Source organism: Homalodisca vitripennis, chromosome X (assembly GCF_021130785.1).
Source record: "Homalodisca vitripennis isolate AUS2020 chromosome X, UT_GWSS_2.1, whole genome shotgun sequence".
NCBI classification, from domain to species: Eukaryota; Metazoa; Arthropoda; class Insecta; order Hemiptera; family Cicadellidae; genus Homalodisca; species Homalodisca vitripennis.
In genome coordinates this window covers 69,972,480-69,992,099 of record NC_060215.1, presented here as the reverse complement: position 1 = coordinate 69,992,099, position 19,620 = coordinate 69,972,480, and the positions used below count along the sequence as shown (strand labels likewise).

At 32.6% G+C, this 19,620-nt stretch overlaps 1 protein-coding gene across 2 annotated transcripts in view; it reads left to right on the top strand.

Annotated features, from left to right (window-relative positions):
* LOC124369158 (plexin-B) overlaps positions 1–19,620 on the top strand; it is a 106,599-nt gene that overhangs the window by 62,513 nt on the left and 24,466 nt on the right. The window contains exons 20-21 of one of the 2 annotated variants that reach the window (XM_046826946.1): positions 3,354–3,413; positions 14,119–14,272. In XM_046826946.1, coding sequence (XP_046682902.1) covers positions 3,354–3,413; positions 14,119–14,272 — 214 coding nt within the window. The remainder of the gene's footprint in view (positions 1–3,353; positions 3,414–14,118; positions 14,273–19,620) is intronic. The other variant, XM_046826947.1, reaches the window with a different exon arrangement.

Sequence of the window (19,620 nt, the reverse complement as noted above, 5' to 3'; positions counted from 1 at the left end):
AGAATGACATTTAATTATAGTTATTCCATGCTTATTCAATAGTTTTAGATCTGGAATTGAAGTACAAAATGGCCATTTCAGACGAGGATGAACATGAAAATACTACACCGTAATAAGAAAATAGTTTTCTCAGCTCCAATAGATTTAAAATTAGAAAGGGTTATCAGTTTGTATTAAATTATCAGTTAACCTCAAGCATAAAAAATTAGAGTTGTACTTGCTTTTTTAGTATTGTTCAGTTAATAAGTAGCTAATTCATTTTTTTATGAAATTTAAATATTTGCATTTAAAAATCCATTATACTATAACAATACGCACCATACATAATGTGGCAAATTTATTCTTGAGTTTTGCATTATTTCCTCGAAATGGTAATACATTCTCGGATTAAAGTAATTTTTAAGGTTTTGTAAAGAGTTGTAAGTATAAAGGTCATTGTTTTTCAAAGAACGCTAAACATAACGTCATTGGTGGTTTAATAACATTTTGTGTTGTAGACTTTACCATTATTGTATTTTATTTTTAAATGTTTAATTTTCAGCATTTTAATTCTGAATGTATTTTACTAAAAGTTTTGAAGAACATCTACAGTAGATTACTCTTATTACTCTTACTCTTATAAGAAAATTTAGTGTTCTCAACTAAAGGCTTAAAAATTATATGTTACAACTAGACCGGAGAACTAGCAATTACTCTTTATTCACTTAAAGTTAAGTTAGTAGTATCTAGCCCGTCGGTAGAAATGAAAGCTACAACGGAGGGTAATTACTATTATCTTTTTTAATCAAACCTAGTTATAACTTTTAAAAATTAAGCAATAACAATGACTTCTTATACACTTGGCCAGTTATTTTTCTTCTTAGTTGTAGAGTGTGTTATGTTTAATGTCTTTATGATAAAGAGGAATATCCTTCCAGTCTGGCAAATATAAGCCTGCTCTTCCTATCCTATCTAAAGTCTTAGGTACTATTTATTGACTATTATAATAATTAGCTATTATTCTTAGTTAGGAATTGGTATCAAATTTAGAATTGAAAATCGAGAACAAATTTTGATACATGTATTAGAATAAAATATTTTTGTATCTGCCCATTCCTAATAAAAATGATGATACAGTTTTTTAAGAGTCGGGCTATATTCTGATTTCTTAGTAATGAATAATACAGGAGTCCAATTCGGAATCAGGAATCAAAACCACAATTTTGGTATTGGAATTGAATGTTTTTGAAAGTGGCCCATCACTACATCTAAGTGTATGTTTGATAAAGTTTCGGTTTTTAACCATAATAATAGTGTTTACGCTCAAAAGAATCCTTATATTCCTTTTCATTTGTATTTTATTATCATAAATTTCTTTGAAATTTTAGTTAGGCCAAGTGAATGAAATTTCTACTCAAAAAATAAAAACTCTTGCTATGTTTAGTATTTTTTTATAATGTTTCTCAGTATTTTTTAAATGAAATGTTGATTGTTTCATAATTTCGTCACTTACAAATTTTAAAATAAACACTATTTTTCTGTCACTGCCTCCCTAATAATACTGGTTCATTTAGAATGATATATTAATCTGGTAATCTATTACTTCATGTTAGTTTTCACATCCCTGCGAACAGGTTGTTTTTAGTTTCTGAAATTCCAAATGTTGCAGAAAATTTCATGGAGTTCTATCTTTTGTGGTCATAGTATTGTGAGCTATGTACAACTGTGACAGATTTTAATAGAGAATAATGTTTATGCATGTTTTTAGTGTAATTTACTAGCTGAGTAATTTTAAATTGACTGTAATTGTGTTCTTCTATGTCAGCATGATTTGAATATCTAGACTTCTTTTTATGGTTTTACATGTCGCTTTACAAACTGTATCGATGGTTTGCGGTGTTATAACCTTTACAGAAAGTTCATCGGTAAAAATATAGGTAATATTATGATAGTGGCCGGAAGAGTCATAGGTAAAAGAAAATTGCCCTCTGAATCAGCACACCAAACATTTGATCAGGCGAACACCACTTTTTCTATCTAGATTACTGAAGAAGAATAACCATTATACTGTATGGAAGTGTACTGTAATAATCAATGTATTTCATTTTGATACCCACACTAGAACTATTAACAATGGAGTGCAATATTTGAATCTATGCATGTTCATATTCGTCTGACATCTTAATTTTTTTATTTATCTGATAAGTTTCTGCAAATATTTCGGTCGCAATAAACTCAGCCTTTACAATGGTGCATGATAAATCAATATATCGCACACACTATTTATCCAAGTAGTGTTTCTGATACATTGATACATGTTACATACAATTGACATAATGGTTTAGTTTCTCTAAAAGAAATAATTTATCTGCTAGTTTCAAGTATACAGGTGACATATGGTTCCATTTTTGTTTTGGTCTGGTTCTTGTTTTTGATTAACATTAAACAACTTTATTATAAGGAGCTATTTTTTATATGTTTTATCTATCTTCAGTGTGTTAAAAATATATATCATTTTTACTTAAATTAATTTCTTGCTCAGGTTGAGATTCTGTTCTACATTTTAAATGGGTCTACAAGAACAAACTACACTGTATTTTTTTACTGATATACTTTGTTAAAGGTAATTTAAATTATTATTCTTTATTAATAAATAACAGTATGTACAAATTGGTATTGTGTATTCTGTAATCTGAGATTATTCTAGAGATTAAATTATCTTATTTAAATCTTGCTTACTGCATTTTGAAAAATATTTATATTTATGTGTTTTTAAAATTGTTTATAATTACAAAAACATTTAACCAAAACAATAGTACTTCTGTTGGTTTATAATTTTAAATACCTAGAGATTCTCTGTTATCATCTTGCTCTTTAACAGATATATTCCAAATCTTGAAAAGATGGTGTAAAGATTGTAAACATGGGTGATAAAAGTTGTACAGTTGAAGGAGTCCATTTATACTCACTTGGTAATTAACTTTAAGATGATGGCAGTGCAATATGGCATAAAAGACATACTGGTGAACAGATGGGGTGGTTAAGAAAAGTAGTATATTGCGTGTAAATGATAGCACATTGTTTCATAGAAAAAATTATCGTAACACAAAACCATAACATGGTACTGAGAATGATTGTGTGTGGTACAAACTTGAGAATATGGCATAAACAGTCACAGTCCAAAGGTCATTGTTTCATAGAAAAACTTCATATATTCTTTTTACACTGGATTCAGAATAAATATACGTATTAAAATTTGATTTTGTTTTCAAAATGGTATAACATTTTTCTTACATAGAGGTGCTTGACAGTTGAATAATGCATGGCTTTAGTATTTGTGAATGCTCATGTTTTGTATTTGTGTTTGTTACTAGACTGTCCGTCTTCTACAAGAGGACCCAGATTATGAAAAAATTCCTTACCAAACTTACCAAGTATGTAGCTGATATTTTTACCTTAATTCAAAATCCTCTGTTCCATCTTCTTTATCCCATTGTCTATTAGTTCTGATTATTGTTTGCTTATATATGTTTATAATTGCATACAAACCAACCTATTCTTTTTAATTCCATAGTACCACCAAGATCCTTAGTTAAGTTTTAATAGTGATGGTTTTATGTATTTAACATTGCTTGTATGCACATATGTATATTACAAATAAAACTGCATAAATTAAAATACACAAGGAAAAGTATTGTTATTGAGACAACAACAAAAATATGCAGTAGTAATGTCAAGGGCATTTTTCATAATTTAGTGTTAAAAAAATATAAATGCTACATTTTTAAACTTTAAATTCTATTTTCTTCTGGTGGATTCATAACTAATATATAAGATTATGGGTAATATAAAGTAAACAAGTCAGGAAACAAAACATACAAGTTGCATGTCAAGAACACAAATAGGGTAAACCACAAATCCTTTTAACATGCAATACTAAAGAATATTAAAAATTTTTGCTAATTTTTATTAAAGCGAACTAAATTCAAGTTATTTTTCCAGCAGTCCCCCCCTCTCTTCCTCCCACCCTCTCCCTCACTCACACTGGTCTAAAAGAATTCACAGAATTCAAGAACATTCACAAATTGTTCTTATACTATCATTAGAATTACATAAGCTAAACACCCCCAACCATATCTCAGGTTGGAATGCACACATTGATAATCATTGGTGTTTTATGTCCTAAAAAGTTAGGAATACACCAACTGAATCAGCCTTTAACACTAGCTCGCCAGCCCATGTGTCAGGGTTTGAATTGCATTAGCTTCACAGGCAAGCACTAGTCAGGAGGATGACAGCCTTAAGGTACAGTTTGGAATAATTATCATTAACTTCTAATTTATTGAACGTGGTAGAATATTCAGAATTTACCTTTATATCTTATTCAAAGATTATTGATTCTCTATATAAGTAATACAAATCAGTTTCAGTTGTTTGTTGGGTTTGACCGCTTGTACGTGTTTCATAGCCCAGAACAAAATATTTTATTGTAACTTCATACAGTCAATTTTTGCCAAATGTTCAGGTTTGGTTTAGAATAAATCTTTCCTCATTGAAATGTTTGCTTGGCCATTTCTACCCAAATTGGTACTTTGCTTCAGCAACACAATCCTTCACAGGACCCAATCCTGTGCCTTCTCCTTTTTTTCAGCTCCTTACATCGTGTTCAACATTATCATATCACCTGGTCTTTGGTCTTCCTCTAGATCGTATTCTCTCCGATGGTGCTTCCCTCAAAATTTTCTTTGGGGTTGACTCTTAATAAATGGTTTGGCCACCTAAAATCTGTACTTCTAATCCCCCATGATACAAAGATTTCCAAGTGGCTACTTAAGGTTGATCCTCCATTTCCCATTTTCTAACCAAGCCATAGCTTTTGTTTTCAAAATCCTTTAGAACCACGTTTTCAAATTTTCCATGCCAAAAAAGACCGGCTAGTTTTTACAAAAATTATAAATGTTTATATTAGGAAAATTGTATCTTCGATAATAATTGAGACATTCAAATGCATTTTCAAACATTGTAATTTGCATAAACTAAGGGAAAATAAAAAATACTGTTTCTGCAGGGAAAAGTTTTCTCACGGACCCACAGATATAATATTTTTCGTGTACACAAAAATGTTAAATTTTTGTTTAACACAAATTTGGAAAATATGAAAATTTTTTAGTAAGATTGCACACATATAATTCACTGAGAACTTACTAAACTATGACATAAACAAACTAAAATTAATATCAGCTGCTGGCTGTCAAATGTTTGTCATCAAAGGAAGTGAATGTTACCAGCTGTGAAAACAAGCAGTGCAAAATTGCGCAATTCCTTTTTTCTTACGTTGTTACAATGGTGTAATTATAGACTGCATCATCTAAACTAAAATCTTCAATTAAAAAGTCTAGTGTCTAAGTTTGGATTAGTAAGGTATTGAACATCTATTTATGAGCCTATACAAACAAATTGGTAACTATATTTCTTTGAAGTAAGGTACAGCTAATTTTCAATTTTTTACACTGGCCCAGATTTGCTCATTTTTGACCAGTTTTTGTTCCACACATACAATTTTTATAAAAATTTTTGCTTAAAAAATGTATAAAATACTCAATTTTAGCATAAAATAAAACATTTGGTTCATGACAATATCACATATTTACTTCAAAACTATATGTACACTATTTACAAGACAAAACAAAGCAGCACCAAATCAAGTTGAATGGACTGCCTTTTCACATTTCTTGCAGAAGTACTTTTGTCTTTTTCCAATTTTTATACACTACAATATAATAACAGGTTTGTTATTGAAAGCCACAGACTACCAAAATATGAAATTTAAACATACAAATGATACATAAATCGTAAGCTCATATCGTGCTATTAAATCGTAAGGTTAACCATGCAGCTTGTAATCTTGATAAAGCTGAGTGTCCGTACTGTACGAATGTTGGCACTGAAAGACTTGATATGCATAGGAAATAAAGTTTGTTTTCAGTAGTAAAAGAATTGTTGAGTATTCTTAGTTTTGTAATTCAAAAATTTCATAGATGTGATATGAGACTTACTCTGAACCTAACATAAGGTGGAATTTTATTTAATACTGTACCCTCTTTAGGAAGAACGGTCACAATTTATGTTTTGTTTTGGACTGTATAATGATTGTGAGTACAGTAAAACGTTTATCTGGATTAATTGGGACCGGAAGTGATCCGGATAAATGAAGATCCAGATAAACCGTGAATACAGTAAAAGAATAATCTATTACAGATAATAAGGAATTAATGTAAGGGAGAGCCAATTTATTATCGTTTTGCAGATATTATTTATAGAGAATACAAATAAAAAGAAATGTCTATCGTTTTGTAAAGAAAACTCAGTGCCTCTTGTTAACTTGATTCACTGCTTCTGGGAATTATGGTCATGCAGAGGGACTATCACTCAAAATAAAGCTTTAGTAGGTCTAGCTATGCTGTGGCTTCTGATATCTTCCTGCTCTTTTTGTTTTCAATGTCTTTTGTTATAGTCAAAGAACATGCTGCTGGTACGATTTCTAATTTGTTCATCCCACTAATGCTATTGTCGGTCTGAAGTCAATAAATCTTCCAACTTTACAGTTATTAACCTCTTGCATGCCTATTACAACACTGTTAATAGCATAACAATGCAATGGTTCGTTGATTAATTTGGTCTTACCCGGTTGGTTTTAGACTGTGTGAGACAGAATAGTTTTACCCTATTGATGATGAGTTATTGCAATTTTAATCCTGCTCGGTACGAGAGAGAGAGAGGAACCACTGGCTCTGACATTTGATTCATGCACTCATTCAAGTGGCCAGTGATAAGTAGTTACCATCTGTAAGGGACCTGAATGCAACTTGAGGCCAAATCCTGCCTAGTATATGCCAACATCCACTTGGAGTCCAATGAGCGAAGGCCCAAATAGTGTGATTTTATATGGCAGCCTGTTGCACGAGCCATTGGATAAGTGGACAGCTTAGTCATATTTGATTGTGTCTGAACTGATACATGGCTTGACTTGAGTCGCCCCTTCAGAATTTCATTGTTGGAGTCTGGAATCATTCTGTTTTGGTTTATCAGTGTTGTTATAAATCATTCAGATTTATTCTGATTAAAATTGTGTTAATGGCACAACAAATTATGCTGGAAATTCAATAAAACTGGTTTATTCTTAAGTAAATTGCACTCCTTCCACTCTTTAAAACTGATTTAGATAAATGAGGTTGTACTGTAAATATAAATGTAGTAATTTTAACTTGAATTACAATAACTTTTGAACCCAACACCTTGTTGATTATTTAGATTGTGATATTTTAATTGGTATACAGTGAATGGGCTAAAAGTGATGTATATGTTTAATTGAAGTTCTAAGCGAGGTTTTGAGAAAATGTTCCCTAATTCATAGTTTGTTGTAAAAAAATCTAAAACCATACTCCAATAAAAATTTTAAAAGAATTGTAAAATTATTCAATAGTAAAAATAGTTTTCCTATTCCAAATTTCATCATCTGTTCTGGTTTGAATTATAGTTTAGATAGAAATTCAATAATTTATAACATCTCAATGAACTTTTATAGTAATGCAATTTCATAAAAGACACCTTTAAAGTATTTAACCAATTATAATTGGCAAAATGTAATCACTATTGTTCATAATGTTTTAGGACACGTTTGCTTTTGAGTCCAAATGTAAAAGTTGTTTTAAATTAAAGAAACAGTTTAGTAATATTTAAAAGTTACATACCTATAAAATTGGATCTTCATGTGAGCTGTAATTAGCTCTAGCGGTATTCATACATTCATATGCACACATTGATAAAATTTACCATGAGACCCATTTTTAATACCCCAAATTGAAATTTTTACAAAAACTGAAAAAAATGTTTCTTCCATAATAGTATTTGCTATACTAAGTATACACTTTGTCACAAGTATTTACACTTTTACTGAGCATTGGTAACATATCATTTTGTCTATTCAAATTCTCTCAATGTCAGAAGTAAGATTTGAATGCAATTAAGTATATGGTCACCAATGTAATAGATCCATTTTGTTTTATTTTGATAGTACCTGATGTAGTAATATACAAGAGGTTACTTCCTTAACTGTATGTGTTAAGATGTTAGCTACTAAAAGCTTCTTCGAGTTTTCTCCCCTCACTTCAAATTTCAGTGAGCATAGTCTGTGGCATGATTCTCCCTTGGAAGATACACCCGCTTTTCCTGCACCTATTATAGCTTAGAGGTTGTTTTGAATTGTTTGGTTCGTAACTCTTCTGGGACAGAGGACCTTATAAAAATGGTTAACTAGTCATTCTTTTTCCAGCTTTCTGGATTGGTCTAATTATTAGTACTAAGAATCATTTGCATTACAAGTAAATATGATTGGCACAAATATTGCAAGATAAAATCGAGTTTTCACTGTGAAGAAATGAATATGAGAATAAGTGAACAACAGCACAAGTCGACTAAAGCATTGATGTAGCACAGAGGATAGTGTTGTGTGTTATACAAATAAAGATTGTGGCATGAAACAATAAGTTATAACTCGTGTATGAGATGCAGCGTCATAGTGCATAAAGCACTAGTTCTTATGTTGATAAGGAACCAGTATTGGGACAATGTAATCTTAGTTATAAATCTGAATGTTCTGGATGGTTTTACTGAACAACGGTTAAATTTTTTTGAATTCACTGTAATTTAATTATGTCTGAAATCAAATTCAAAACAATTAAATTTTTAACAATCGATTCTCTTTTTTATTCACTTTTCTTTCTTATATTGTTTTTTCTTAGCAGAAAATAATCACCTTAGATCAAATATATTGTTAAAAAAAGTTAAAATGTATCAGATTGCAGCCCAATTTTTTTGTCAATAAGAATAATTTATTATATATGATGTTATTATAGACAAACATATAATAAACATGACGATCAGTAACTTTAAATTAGTTTAAAAACAGGAATATTGTGCTCAAACTAAAACTAAGATTACTACAATCAATTTATTATTCTCGTGTTTTATGTTGCCTCCATATGATTAATATTCATTAAATTCTGTATAAACTGCTATAGCTTAGTTTAATTTCAATAAAGATTCTCAAAAAGTACTTGCTACAAATTAATATTATTAGTTAAATTATTTTCTTCAAAATTACCAACTAACTACAAAAAACCAATCTCTAACATTGTGAAAACAAGCAGAGTTGCGTGTAAAATTTAATTCCAGATACATTGTATTATTTTGTAAAAAGCATATATAACTCAATATGTTATTTATGTTTCTGTTGAACACCCAAAATTAAAAATGATATGAAAGACCAGTAAATTGGTTGGTGTTTATGGAAAACAAACCCATTGTATAAAAAAATCGGAACACAAAAAAGAACTGAAACATCACTTCTTTAATACAGGGTCCGGCAAAAAACCTCCCTGATTTCAAAAGGCATTTGCAAAAAGAATAAGAAACATACAGAACAATTACTTATATTTGTGAATAGCCTATATGATGTCATTTTACATCACTTAGTACACTTTACTTGGTTTTGAAAATTATGTCCAATAAATGATGTCCCCCATTGTTAAGACATTCACGAATTCTTTCTCTGAAGTTGTCCATAGTTCTTCGTGTAACTTCCGTTGGAATGGCTGCCACTTCCTGCCTAATGGCATCTTTTAGTTCTTGCAGAGCTCTGGGACGATGTTTGTACACTTCAGCCTTCAGGTAGCCCCACAGAAAGAAATCACAAGGTGATAAGTCGGGTGACCTCGGGGGTCAGGAAATGTTTCCTCTTAAAGAAACAAGACGTCCAGGGAACAACTCTCTTAACATTTCCATGGACCGCCGAGCAGTGTGAGCTGTGGCTCCGTCCTGTTGGAACCAAACTTCTTCTTCCTCATGGTCTAAAACAAACTGGTTGATCTTGGGTCGGAGAAATGTCTCTAACATGTGACAATAGCGATCGGCATTGACCGTTACTGTTTGTCCATCTTCTTCAAAAAAGTACTGTCCCCACACACCAAATTCCGCAACGGCGCACCAAACTGTGACTTTGGGCTGTGTAGTGGTTGTTGGTGGAGTTCCCTAGGATTTTCTGCAGCCCAGTAGCGGAAATTCTGTTTGTTAACAGTTCCACGCAAGTGGAAGTGGGCTTCATCAGAAGAAATGAAAACAGCATCTGGGGGAATGTTTTGCAAAATGTCGTCACATGCAGCCCTGTGAGTTTCATAATCAAAGTCAAAGTCAAAGTCAAAAGTTTCTTTATTCATATACATCAAGTACAGAGATAGTGTCAAAAAGTAAGTTATTACATTTATGTGATAATAATAATCGATAGCATCAAAATTCATGATTTGTCTGATAGTTTGAGACATCCAGATAGAATTCTTGAAGTGTATAGATGGCCCGTTGAGAGAGTAGTTTCCAGAGTGCAGTCTTCAGTTCTTTTCCCTTCTTCGTCTGTATTTCTGTTGGTAGGCAGTTGCTCAGCTTTCTTCCCATGTAGGTCGGTTTCTTCTCATACTGCGTTAAGTGGTGAGTGGGAAGTTGGTACATTGTTGAGTTGCGTGTGTTGTAGTAGTGAATGTCTTCAAGCCTTGTAAGGTTTTCTCCGTCCACGTACATCACGAGTTCTTGGATATAGAGAGCTGTCACAGTCAAGATATTTAGGGTTGGAAAGGCCTCTCTGCAGCTTTCCAGGGGATGAAGGTTTGCAAGGATTCTAATTGCCTTTTTTTGGAGGATTAGAATTCTGTTCATGTTGGTTTTTGAGGTTCCTCCCCATACAGCCAGTCCATATCTTATGTGTGTCTCAAACAGAGCGAAGTAGGCAGTACGTGCAGTAGTCAGATCTCCGATAGCTTTGATCTGCTTGAGGGCATACAAGCTTGAGTTCAGTCTGTTACATAGCTGGTCAATATGAGGGGTCCAAGATAAGTTAGAGTCAACTAAAACCCCAAGGAATTTGGTTTGGTCAACTAAGTTCACTTCTGGTAAGGAGTTTATTTGCCCTGATCTTCTTCCAAATCCTAATTGGCTAGTTTTGGAGGGGTTCACCACTAAGTCGTTTCCATCACAATATTGATATGCCATATTGACAGCAATATAAGCATTCAGGCACAGATTTTCAGGAGAGTGGTTGTCGAGGATTAAAGTTGTGTCGTCTGCGTACATCAAAGTTTTAGTGTATTCACTTAAGTATTCTGGGAGGTCATTAGTAAAAAGAATGAACAGCACTGGGCCCAGCACAGATCCTTGGGGCACACCTCTTTGGATTGGCAGAGGTTGCGACCGAAATGCCTTGGTGGTTCCTTTTACTGTAGACTTAATTTCAACTACTTGACTACGGTCTTTGAGGTAACTCTCAAACCATTTTAGGGCCGTTGCTGTTACACCCAGTGCATTCAGTTTCTTCAGTATGAGGTCGTGTCCTAAGCAGTCGAACGCTTTGCTGAAATCGAGGAAGATCGCTGTAGTTAGGTTCCCATTTTCTAAGCTGTCAATTACTGATTCTAGTAATTCAATCATTGCTGTGGTAGTTGATTTACCTTTGACAAACCCATGCTGAGAGCTTGTTATCAGGTTGTTGAGTGTACAGTGTTCTAGAAGCCTGGTGAGTACTACTTTTTCACAGAGTTTTGCGACCGTTGGGAGTAAGGATATGGGCCTATAGTTGCTTAATTCTGTTCTACTACCAGTCTTAAATTTTGGATATATTTTGGATATTTTTAAAGCGGAGGGAACGTGGCCTTCATTGAAAGATTTATTGAAGATGTCAGTGAGGGGGCAAATTAGTTCTTCTGCACAGTGCTTTAGTACTTTTGTGGATATGTCGTCAATTCCTGCTGAGTTTTTGGATTTTAAGCTTTTAATAATTGATCTTAACTCCTCTTGGGTTGTGGGTCTTAATGATCTGAGTTCACTGGTGTGAGTCCCTCCAGGGAGTTCAACTGGTCTCCTGGCAGTGCCATTATTACGATCAATGGTGTATTTTGCAATGTTGGCAAAATAATCATTGAACTGTTCAGCTACAGCATATGTGTCTTCAATAAGTTGTCCATTGATGGTCAGTTTGAGCTGAGGTAAGGTGTCTTGTTTTTTTGATCGGACACTATTAATCGTTTCCCAGATTGTTTTTGACTTATTTTGGGAGTTGGTAATTTGATCTGCGATTCTTTGACTTCTTAGGGTCTTCAGTCTTTGGTCATACTTTTTTTTTAAGTCTGTCGCTTTGATTCTGTCAGCAAGATAATCCTCTTCAGACAACTTTTGGGCAACCATTATTTTGTATGGATGCAGATGAAATTCCTTATGCAGAATTCTCCTTACACTTCTTTCTGACAATCCCAGGGCAGCCGCATGTTTAACCGCTGAACGCTTTGGAGACTGTTGGATGGATGTTCTCACTCGCGCCACATTCTCAGGTGTTATTGCAGTACGAGGTCGGCCAGTTGGTTTTCTTTTTAGTGCTGACCCTGTTTGTCTAAAGTTTGACACCCACAGTCTAATCGTTTTCGCATCAGGAACACTATCACGTCGGCCAAGTTCGAATCGAATCTGAAACGCTCGTTGAGTAGAAATCACAGAACCGCCATTTTTAATAAACTCCTCCATAGCAAACGCCCGATGCTCACAGAGCCAAGCCATGGCGAACACTGAAAATGGCACGTACGCCGCTACGGAACAATTCCCCTCCACATCTCTACCCTCACTACAACTCACGTGGTGGCTTGCTCAAACCAGGGAGGTTTTTTTGCCGAACCCTGTATAAGTTTAGTTCTTTTCAGCTTGAAATGAAGCTTTTCGTGTCTGTGCAATCAGCAATGAATCCATGTTTTGTATGATTGGTTCCCTATTTATAATTAAATATTACGTTGATATAACTGATTTTATTGTAAATCTGTCTCAAATTTATGGGATAAGTAACTTGTAAAATGTTATATCTCAATTAGAATACCTTATTTATGTTGTATGTATTTATGAATATAAGTTATAAAACACCTTCAGGCATTAATAAAATATATTTTATATATTAAAAAATCAATAATTGCTATTATTTGTTATATATTGTTCTATCAGTGGATTTGTCATAAAATATATGATGTACTACTGTATTTTTATGAATAAACCTTATATGTTAAGTGAAATGGCCAATTTTGTGCAAGAAGATTGGCGGGTTGAAGTAAATAAAGGTGGTCAGCATTTTTCTATCTTTTTATTCATTATTACAACAATCTCACTTACTGATAGCTTTTTAATAGTGCATTTTGCAATGTTGTTACCATCAGCAATGCAGTGCCAACCATAATGATTATATCGTTAGATTCTTCATATTTACTGGGTGTTTCTGATTCTATGTCTCAGGAGCTTATATTTTATCAGTTAAAATAATGCATTTCCTGTGAGGAAGGGTCCACTATCTTTTGGGCTACAAATCTTCAAAGTTAGCCTTCAAAAATATATTTTTTATTGCTACAAGCAAACTGATTACAAAATTTGACTGGTGGTATTTTTATGTGTGAAATTTGATTCTGTCCATAAAACATCTGTAATATCTTTTTAAAATTTGGTTTTAACTTTGACAGAGAAAGCTTACCAAATATACGAGTATTTTAAGCCCTCCTGTTGATTTTATCCATTACTTTTTTGAAATTTTGAAGGTGGATCTTATATTGATTATACAATTTGTAAATATCACAAAATTATAAAAAACAAATACATAATATTTTTTATACAATGAGCCCAATATCGCCTTTGTAAGGCCTCACAAAATAAAAATTATTAATTATTGGTTTTTTGTGATTTAAAGTTTGTAATAATTACTTTGAAATATTGGTATTGGAATTGAGTGAAAAGAGCTGCAGTTTTGAGAATTGTTAATACCTCGATACTGCTAAGTAATGTATAATCAATTTTCAACAAATCAGACTTTCAGTTCAATATTGTGGAAAATGACGGTACACATTTCAGAGTGTTTCATTTTATTTTTGGGGGACATAACATAAGATTTACAAATGAATTTTATATATTTCACAATACATCACAATTGGATGTACTGTTTCAGGAAAACTTGGAAAAAAGTGTTGTCATCCTGTTGTGTATAGTTATTTTAACAAGTTACATAAACTGTTTCAGACTCTGCACGTTATGCAAGATGATGCTGATGAGAAGATTCAATGTAAGGTTCTCGATTGTGATACCATTAGTCAAGTGAAGTCCAAGATTCTAGATGCTCTGTATAAAAACACTCCCTTCTCCTTACGCCCTTCTATTCATGAACTTGATTTAGGTAAGTGTATTATGTAAACAACAAATCAAGAAGTAGTTATTTCCCTTTAAACATTGCTGTTATTTTTCTTGTGTTAAAATGAGCGATAAATAAATAAAAAACCGTTATTACAAGTAAATTTTGTTTTTCCTGTTCCAATACAATTGATGTTGATAGTTTCGAAGATCTTTTACTGTTGTTCCAAAATACAATACATATGTTTGCTTCTTATATATCAAAGTACCTATTATAGTCAAAGGTATTAACTTATAAACTGAATTGAAATATATTACAAATACTTCTTGGTGACATTTCTTCTACCAAGTCAGAAGCTTTTTTCTTCAACCATTGTAACATAACATATTATAACACTATATAACTATTGTCACTACAAGCTAATGGTAACTTCATGAACAGTACCACCAAAATTCCCTCAAAGTAGTGTATCTTACAAAAGATATGAGTAAAACGGTGCAACATATGGTCTTGATAACTAAGCTAGTGTTAGTTCAGATCTTAAGTTTTTATGTAAAAAAGAAAACTGTATGAAAGTAAATAAAAATAGTGTCATAAATTCTCCAGTGAAGCCTAAAATCTAAATTAATTCGAAGTAAGATGACTGATTTATCAACCTAGTTTCTGCTTAAACTGGAAACAATTGAATTCTGTCTTATCTGTATTACACATAAGCAGTTGGCATCAAACCAAAAGTTATAGATTTCCTTCATAACCATAAAATTAACTTCAGATAGCCTATTTGAACATAGTATCAGTGGCGTAGCGAAGGGGGGGGTCCAGGGGGTCCGGACCCCCCCCCCTTAAATTTTAAGACATATTAAAAAAATAAAGCATGGAGCAGGAGAATAAAAGGAGAGTTATCATTACTCTTGTCTACAAACATTACATTGATTGATTTAATTGATTAAAGTGACCGTTGTTAAAAATATAATTGTCCTTTCAAACGATACTTTTGGGCTCGGCCTTTCGGATAAGTGTAGTGTAATCACGGTATTTCTATAGGGCGCGGTCACGTGACGTTGCAAAGTAATCTGAACCGTAACACGGCGAACAGTTTAAATTTGCAACCACTTTGTCTTGGGGACGTAAAATGACTGCTTAGAATTAAGTTACGATGTTGATTTTAGTGTCATTAAACTGTAGACGTGTATATAATTATCGAAAAAAATATAAAAAACCCTTTCGGTTGAAAATACACTTGAAAAACTCTACTGATTAGAATTTCAACTAATTTGGACTTCAGTGATTGAGGTAAACGTGGTGTTTTCGATTAAGTTAGGACGACGATTTTTGACGACCGAAAGTGATTTTTTTTCCGATAATTATATACTCGTCTACAGTGTAATGATACAAAAAAATCGTCATTATAACACATTCATAAATACCTCAATCAGTGAAATCCAAAGTAGCCGAACTTCTAATCAGTAGAGTTTTTCCAGTGCATTTTCTGACCGTTAGTTTGATCTGTACCCGAGCAACGCTCGAAAATTGGCCTCCTTTTCTAAAGGGCTTTCGGCCGTCAGTGGCCCAATGTTCCCGAAGGGGTATTTCATTTTCTCCATAGAATATACTTGTGTCAATTATACGCTTGAGTGAAGAGGTCTGTTTTGTTCTTTTTCTTTCTTATTCAGTGAATCCAACATCACTTTGGTGCCTTCTACTCGGCCAGAATCGAACTTCGTAAAGTTTCTGTAGCTATACGAGAAAATTTGTGGTACTAGAGTTGCTGTGAGAGTTGAATTTGCCTGTTAAATCTGTCCACTTTCTATAAGGCGTAGTTACTAAAGCCCATATTTTTGGTATTTACCTTTTACCAGTGAACTCATTGGCAAATAACAAACAAAACGTCCCCCGGTTTCAGACCCCCTCCCCCCGAACGAAATTTCTGGCTACGCTACTGCATAGTATAATGTCATCTCTTATGAAGCACGAAATTGATAGGCATCAATAAAAACCATGGACAAGCAGGGGCCCAAGATAGAACCCTAAGGAACTCCTTTAGCCACCCTCCTAAATAAAATATTTGATCAAAAATTGAACTATTTGTAGATAAGAAATAAACAGAGTCAAGTCATTTAACTTTTCAACTGATAACTGCTGCAAACAGTGTCTAAAGTTTTGGTTGGGTCTCGTATTAAAGTATAGATTTTCTCCCTATTTCAAAAATTGTTTATAAAATAATTACATTACTCTTGACAGGTTTGATAAAAATGTCTGAATTCAAATTATGCAGATGAAATCAGATGATTATGGTCAGAATAATATTCCATCTGTGGTTTAATCAAAATTTCAACTATAATAGATATAACAAGAACTAGAGCTATTGTTCGATAATGACAACATTATATCCATCCTCTTTTTAAGTACATACAGGCACAGTTAAAAGTAACTTTAAAACATGTGGGTAAATACCAACCTTGATCATCCTTCTGTCATTCTAATGTAGGGTTTGAAAATCGATGGATGAGATTCAACATTAGAATTTGCGGAGATCTGCAGCGTTATTAGTTATTAGCCAATCTAGAGTTAGTTCCTTAAATGCTTCACTGCGAAAAATCTGTCCACCTCCTGTGCTTAGGAGTGTTACTTAACTAATAGTTACAGTTTGAATGATGTAATTAACAGTACTTGAAGTAATATATTTAATACTATTTCACTAAATAACAAGTTAAGTAAAAACACATTTAGGGTAAATAACACTTGTCTATATACCATCAAAACATACAGCATCTACCTGCAAGGATTGACGGTTTGGAGATCACACTTGATGAGATTAACCCAGACATAATTGTATTAAATGAACATAAAATGAAAAACTGTGAACTTGATAAGCTTGTTATAAAACAATATATAACACACGGCATTTACACATTCTGTATAAATTGGGGGGGGGGGGGGTCTTTAATTATGGGAAAAGATAGCATAGTTAAATATAAAAATTTAAAACCTGCCGTTCTAAACAGTTTGATGGTTTGATGGTTGAAAAAGAATTTGAATGTTGCTTAGTGGAATACAAATGCTTTGAATTTACTTTTGTTTTGATGGGTGTTTATTGCTCTTCAAACAGCTCTGTCCAAATCTTTTTTGAAAAATTGCATCAAATTCTTAATGTTCTTTTACAAAAATATGCAGATGTAATTGTGATAGGTGATATAAATATTGATGTCCTTATCGATTCTTCTTCCACTAGACAACTAATGACCTAATCTTGGAATGTATAAGATGAATTGTTTGGTAGATATTCCTACTCACTGCACGTCCTCCTCTCAAACGACCATAGATATTGTGCTTACTATCATTAATGTCAATGTTGTTAAACTTGAGTGTATATACTGTAAACACACAAATCTCTGACCATGATGGATTAATATTAAAAGTTTTTAAATGTTGATATAAGTAAAAGTTACAGCAATAAACGTAACTTTAAAAAATGTAGAAATTTCACTAAAGACAATATGAAAATGTTTAATGGTTATTTAAGCAATGAAAGTTGGATAGATGTTTATAATGCACCTGTGGACTTTAAATTTGATGTGTGCTTTAATATTTGTATGTATTATTATAATTTATGTTTCCTTAAGGTTTATATAGATTGAAAGTGAGTCACAAAGCTTGGATTATTAGAGAATTAAAAGAAGAAAAAGAAAATATTTTTAAATTGAGTCAGTTAGCTAGGGCTAATAAGAATAAAAATTTGACTAGACATTTAAAATTCTGTAAAAATATTTACAAGAACAAAATAATTACAGCTAAAAAGGAACATTTTTATAAGTCTATAAAGTCTTCTGATAATATTTGTAAAACTACATGGAATATTATAAATCGGCAAACTAAAAAACCAAGTTTATTAATACATTATATTCTGATCCCCAAGCAGTAAGCTGCATTTTCAATAGGTTTTTCAATGAATTTGGATTTATGTATAATACCCACTGGACAGATTGGAAAGGATTTTTTACTTCATGGAGCCACAATCAATAGTGTCTAAATTTAAATGTGCAACAGTGTCAACTGAGGATATGTTGAAAATAATTTCTTCATTTGACAATATGTGGTCAACAGGATTTGACAAGGTTCCGATGCCTGTAATTAAATATGCCTCAATCAGCTTGACTCTTTCTTTGACTCATCTACTTAATTCTTCTTTTGTAAGTGGACTTTTTCCTAGTAGATTAAAGATTGCTAAGATAATACCATTATACAAAAAAGGGGAGCATAAAGAACTAAATAGTTATCGCTCTTTGTCATTACTTAGCTCTTTCTCAAAACGTTTTTAGAGAGTAATGTACAATCAGTTAATTACTTATTTGGAGGGAATTTCCTTGCATGAACCTGATCAACATGGTCTCAGAAAAGGTGGATCAGTTGTCGCAGCAGGAATTGATTTTATAGAATCTATAATTAATTCTGTGGATAGAGCAGAGAAGGTTTTAGGGATCCTTTTAGATCTAAGCAGGACTTTTGATAATGTATGCCACCTTTCGTTGTTAGATATACTAAGCTCTATCAGTATTGAAAAGAATTGTCTAGCCTGGTTTCGGAATTATTTGACAAACAGTTAACAATATGTTGAAATTAGACATGAAGTTAACAATGCAATAACATACAATTCATATCCACTATTAGAAATTAAACATGATGTACCTCAAGGGTCTATTTTGGGACATCTTTTGTTTTTAATTTATTTAAAATGTGCTTATTTGCTGAGGATGCTAGTTTTAAGCTCAGCGATTTTAATCTATTTGGCTTGGAATTAAAATCTTTGACAGTTCTTGATAATGTAAATTCTACTCTAAATGGACATCAATTATTTATTTATGAAAGTAAAACTAATTTTATTTTATTCTCCTCTAAATACACTAAATTATTCAGTAAGCCGGTAATACCATTTAACCCTTTGAGCCCCAGCCGCCGGTATATCGTCGGTAAATTTCACTGTCTAAAAACCCCAGGCCGACAATATTCCGGCGATAAAAAATAGTGCGAGAAACCCCAGCCAACGATATGTCGTCGGTATTATATAAGTTATTATAAATGGCTCTTAAGTGTTTAATTTTAGCGACACCAGTGGTTTTAGAACTTATAATGTTATTTTCATACATATACAATATGATTGCATGGTCAAAGGTTACTAAATAATATTTACACTACTCCTAAAGAAAGAGTAAGAAGATCAGCTGTTACTAAGAACAACATCTGCATCTGCTGTGTCATTGTTTACGTTTAGTAGACTGTGTTGTGTTGTTCCACATCTGTGTTTATTTTGATGTTAGTTACGTCTGTGTGAGTAGACAGTTATATTATTGTTTCGGTACTTTCAGTATGAAATATTGTTTTATTTTGTATTTTGT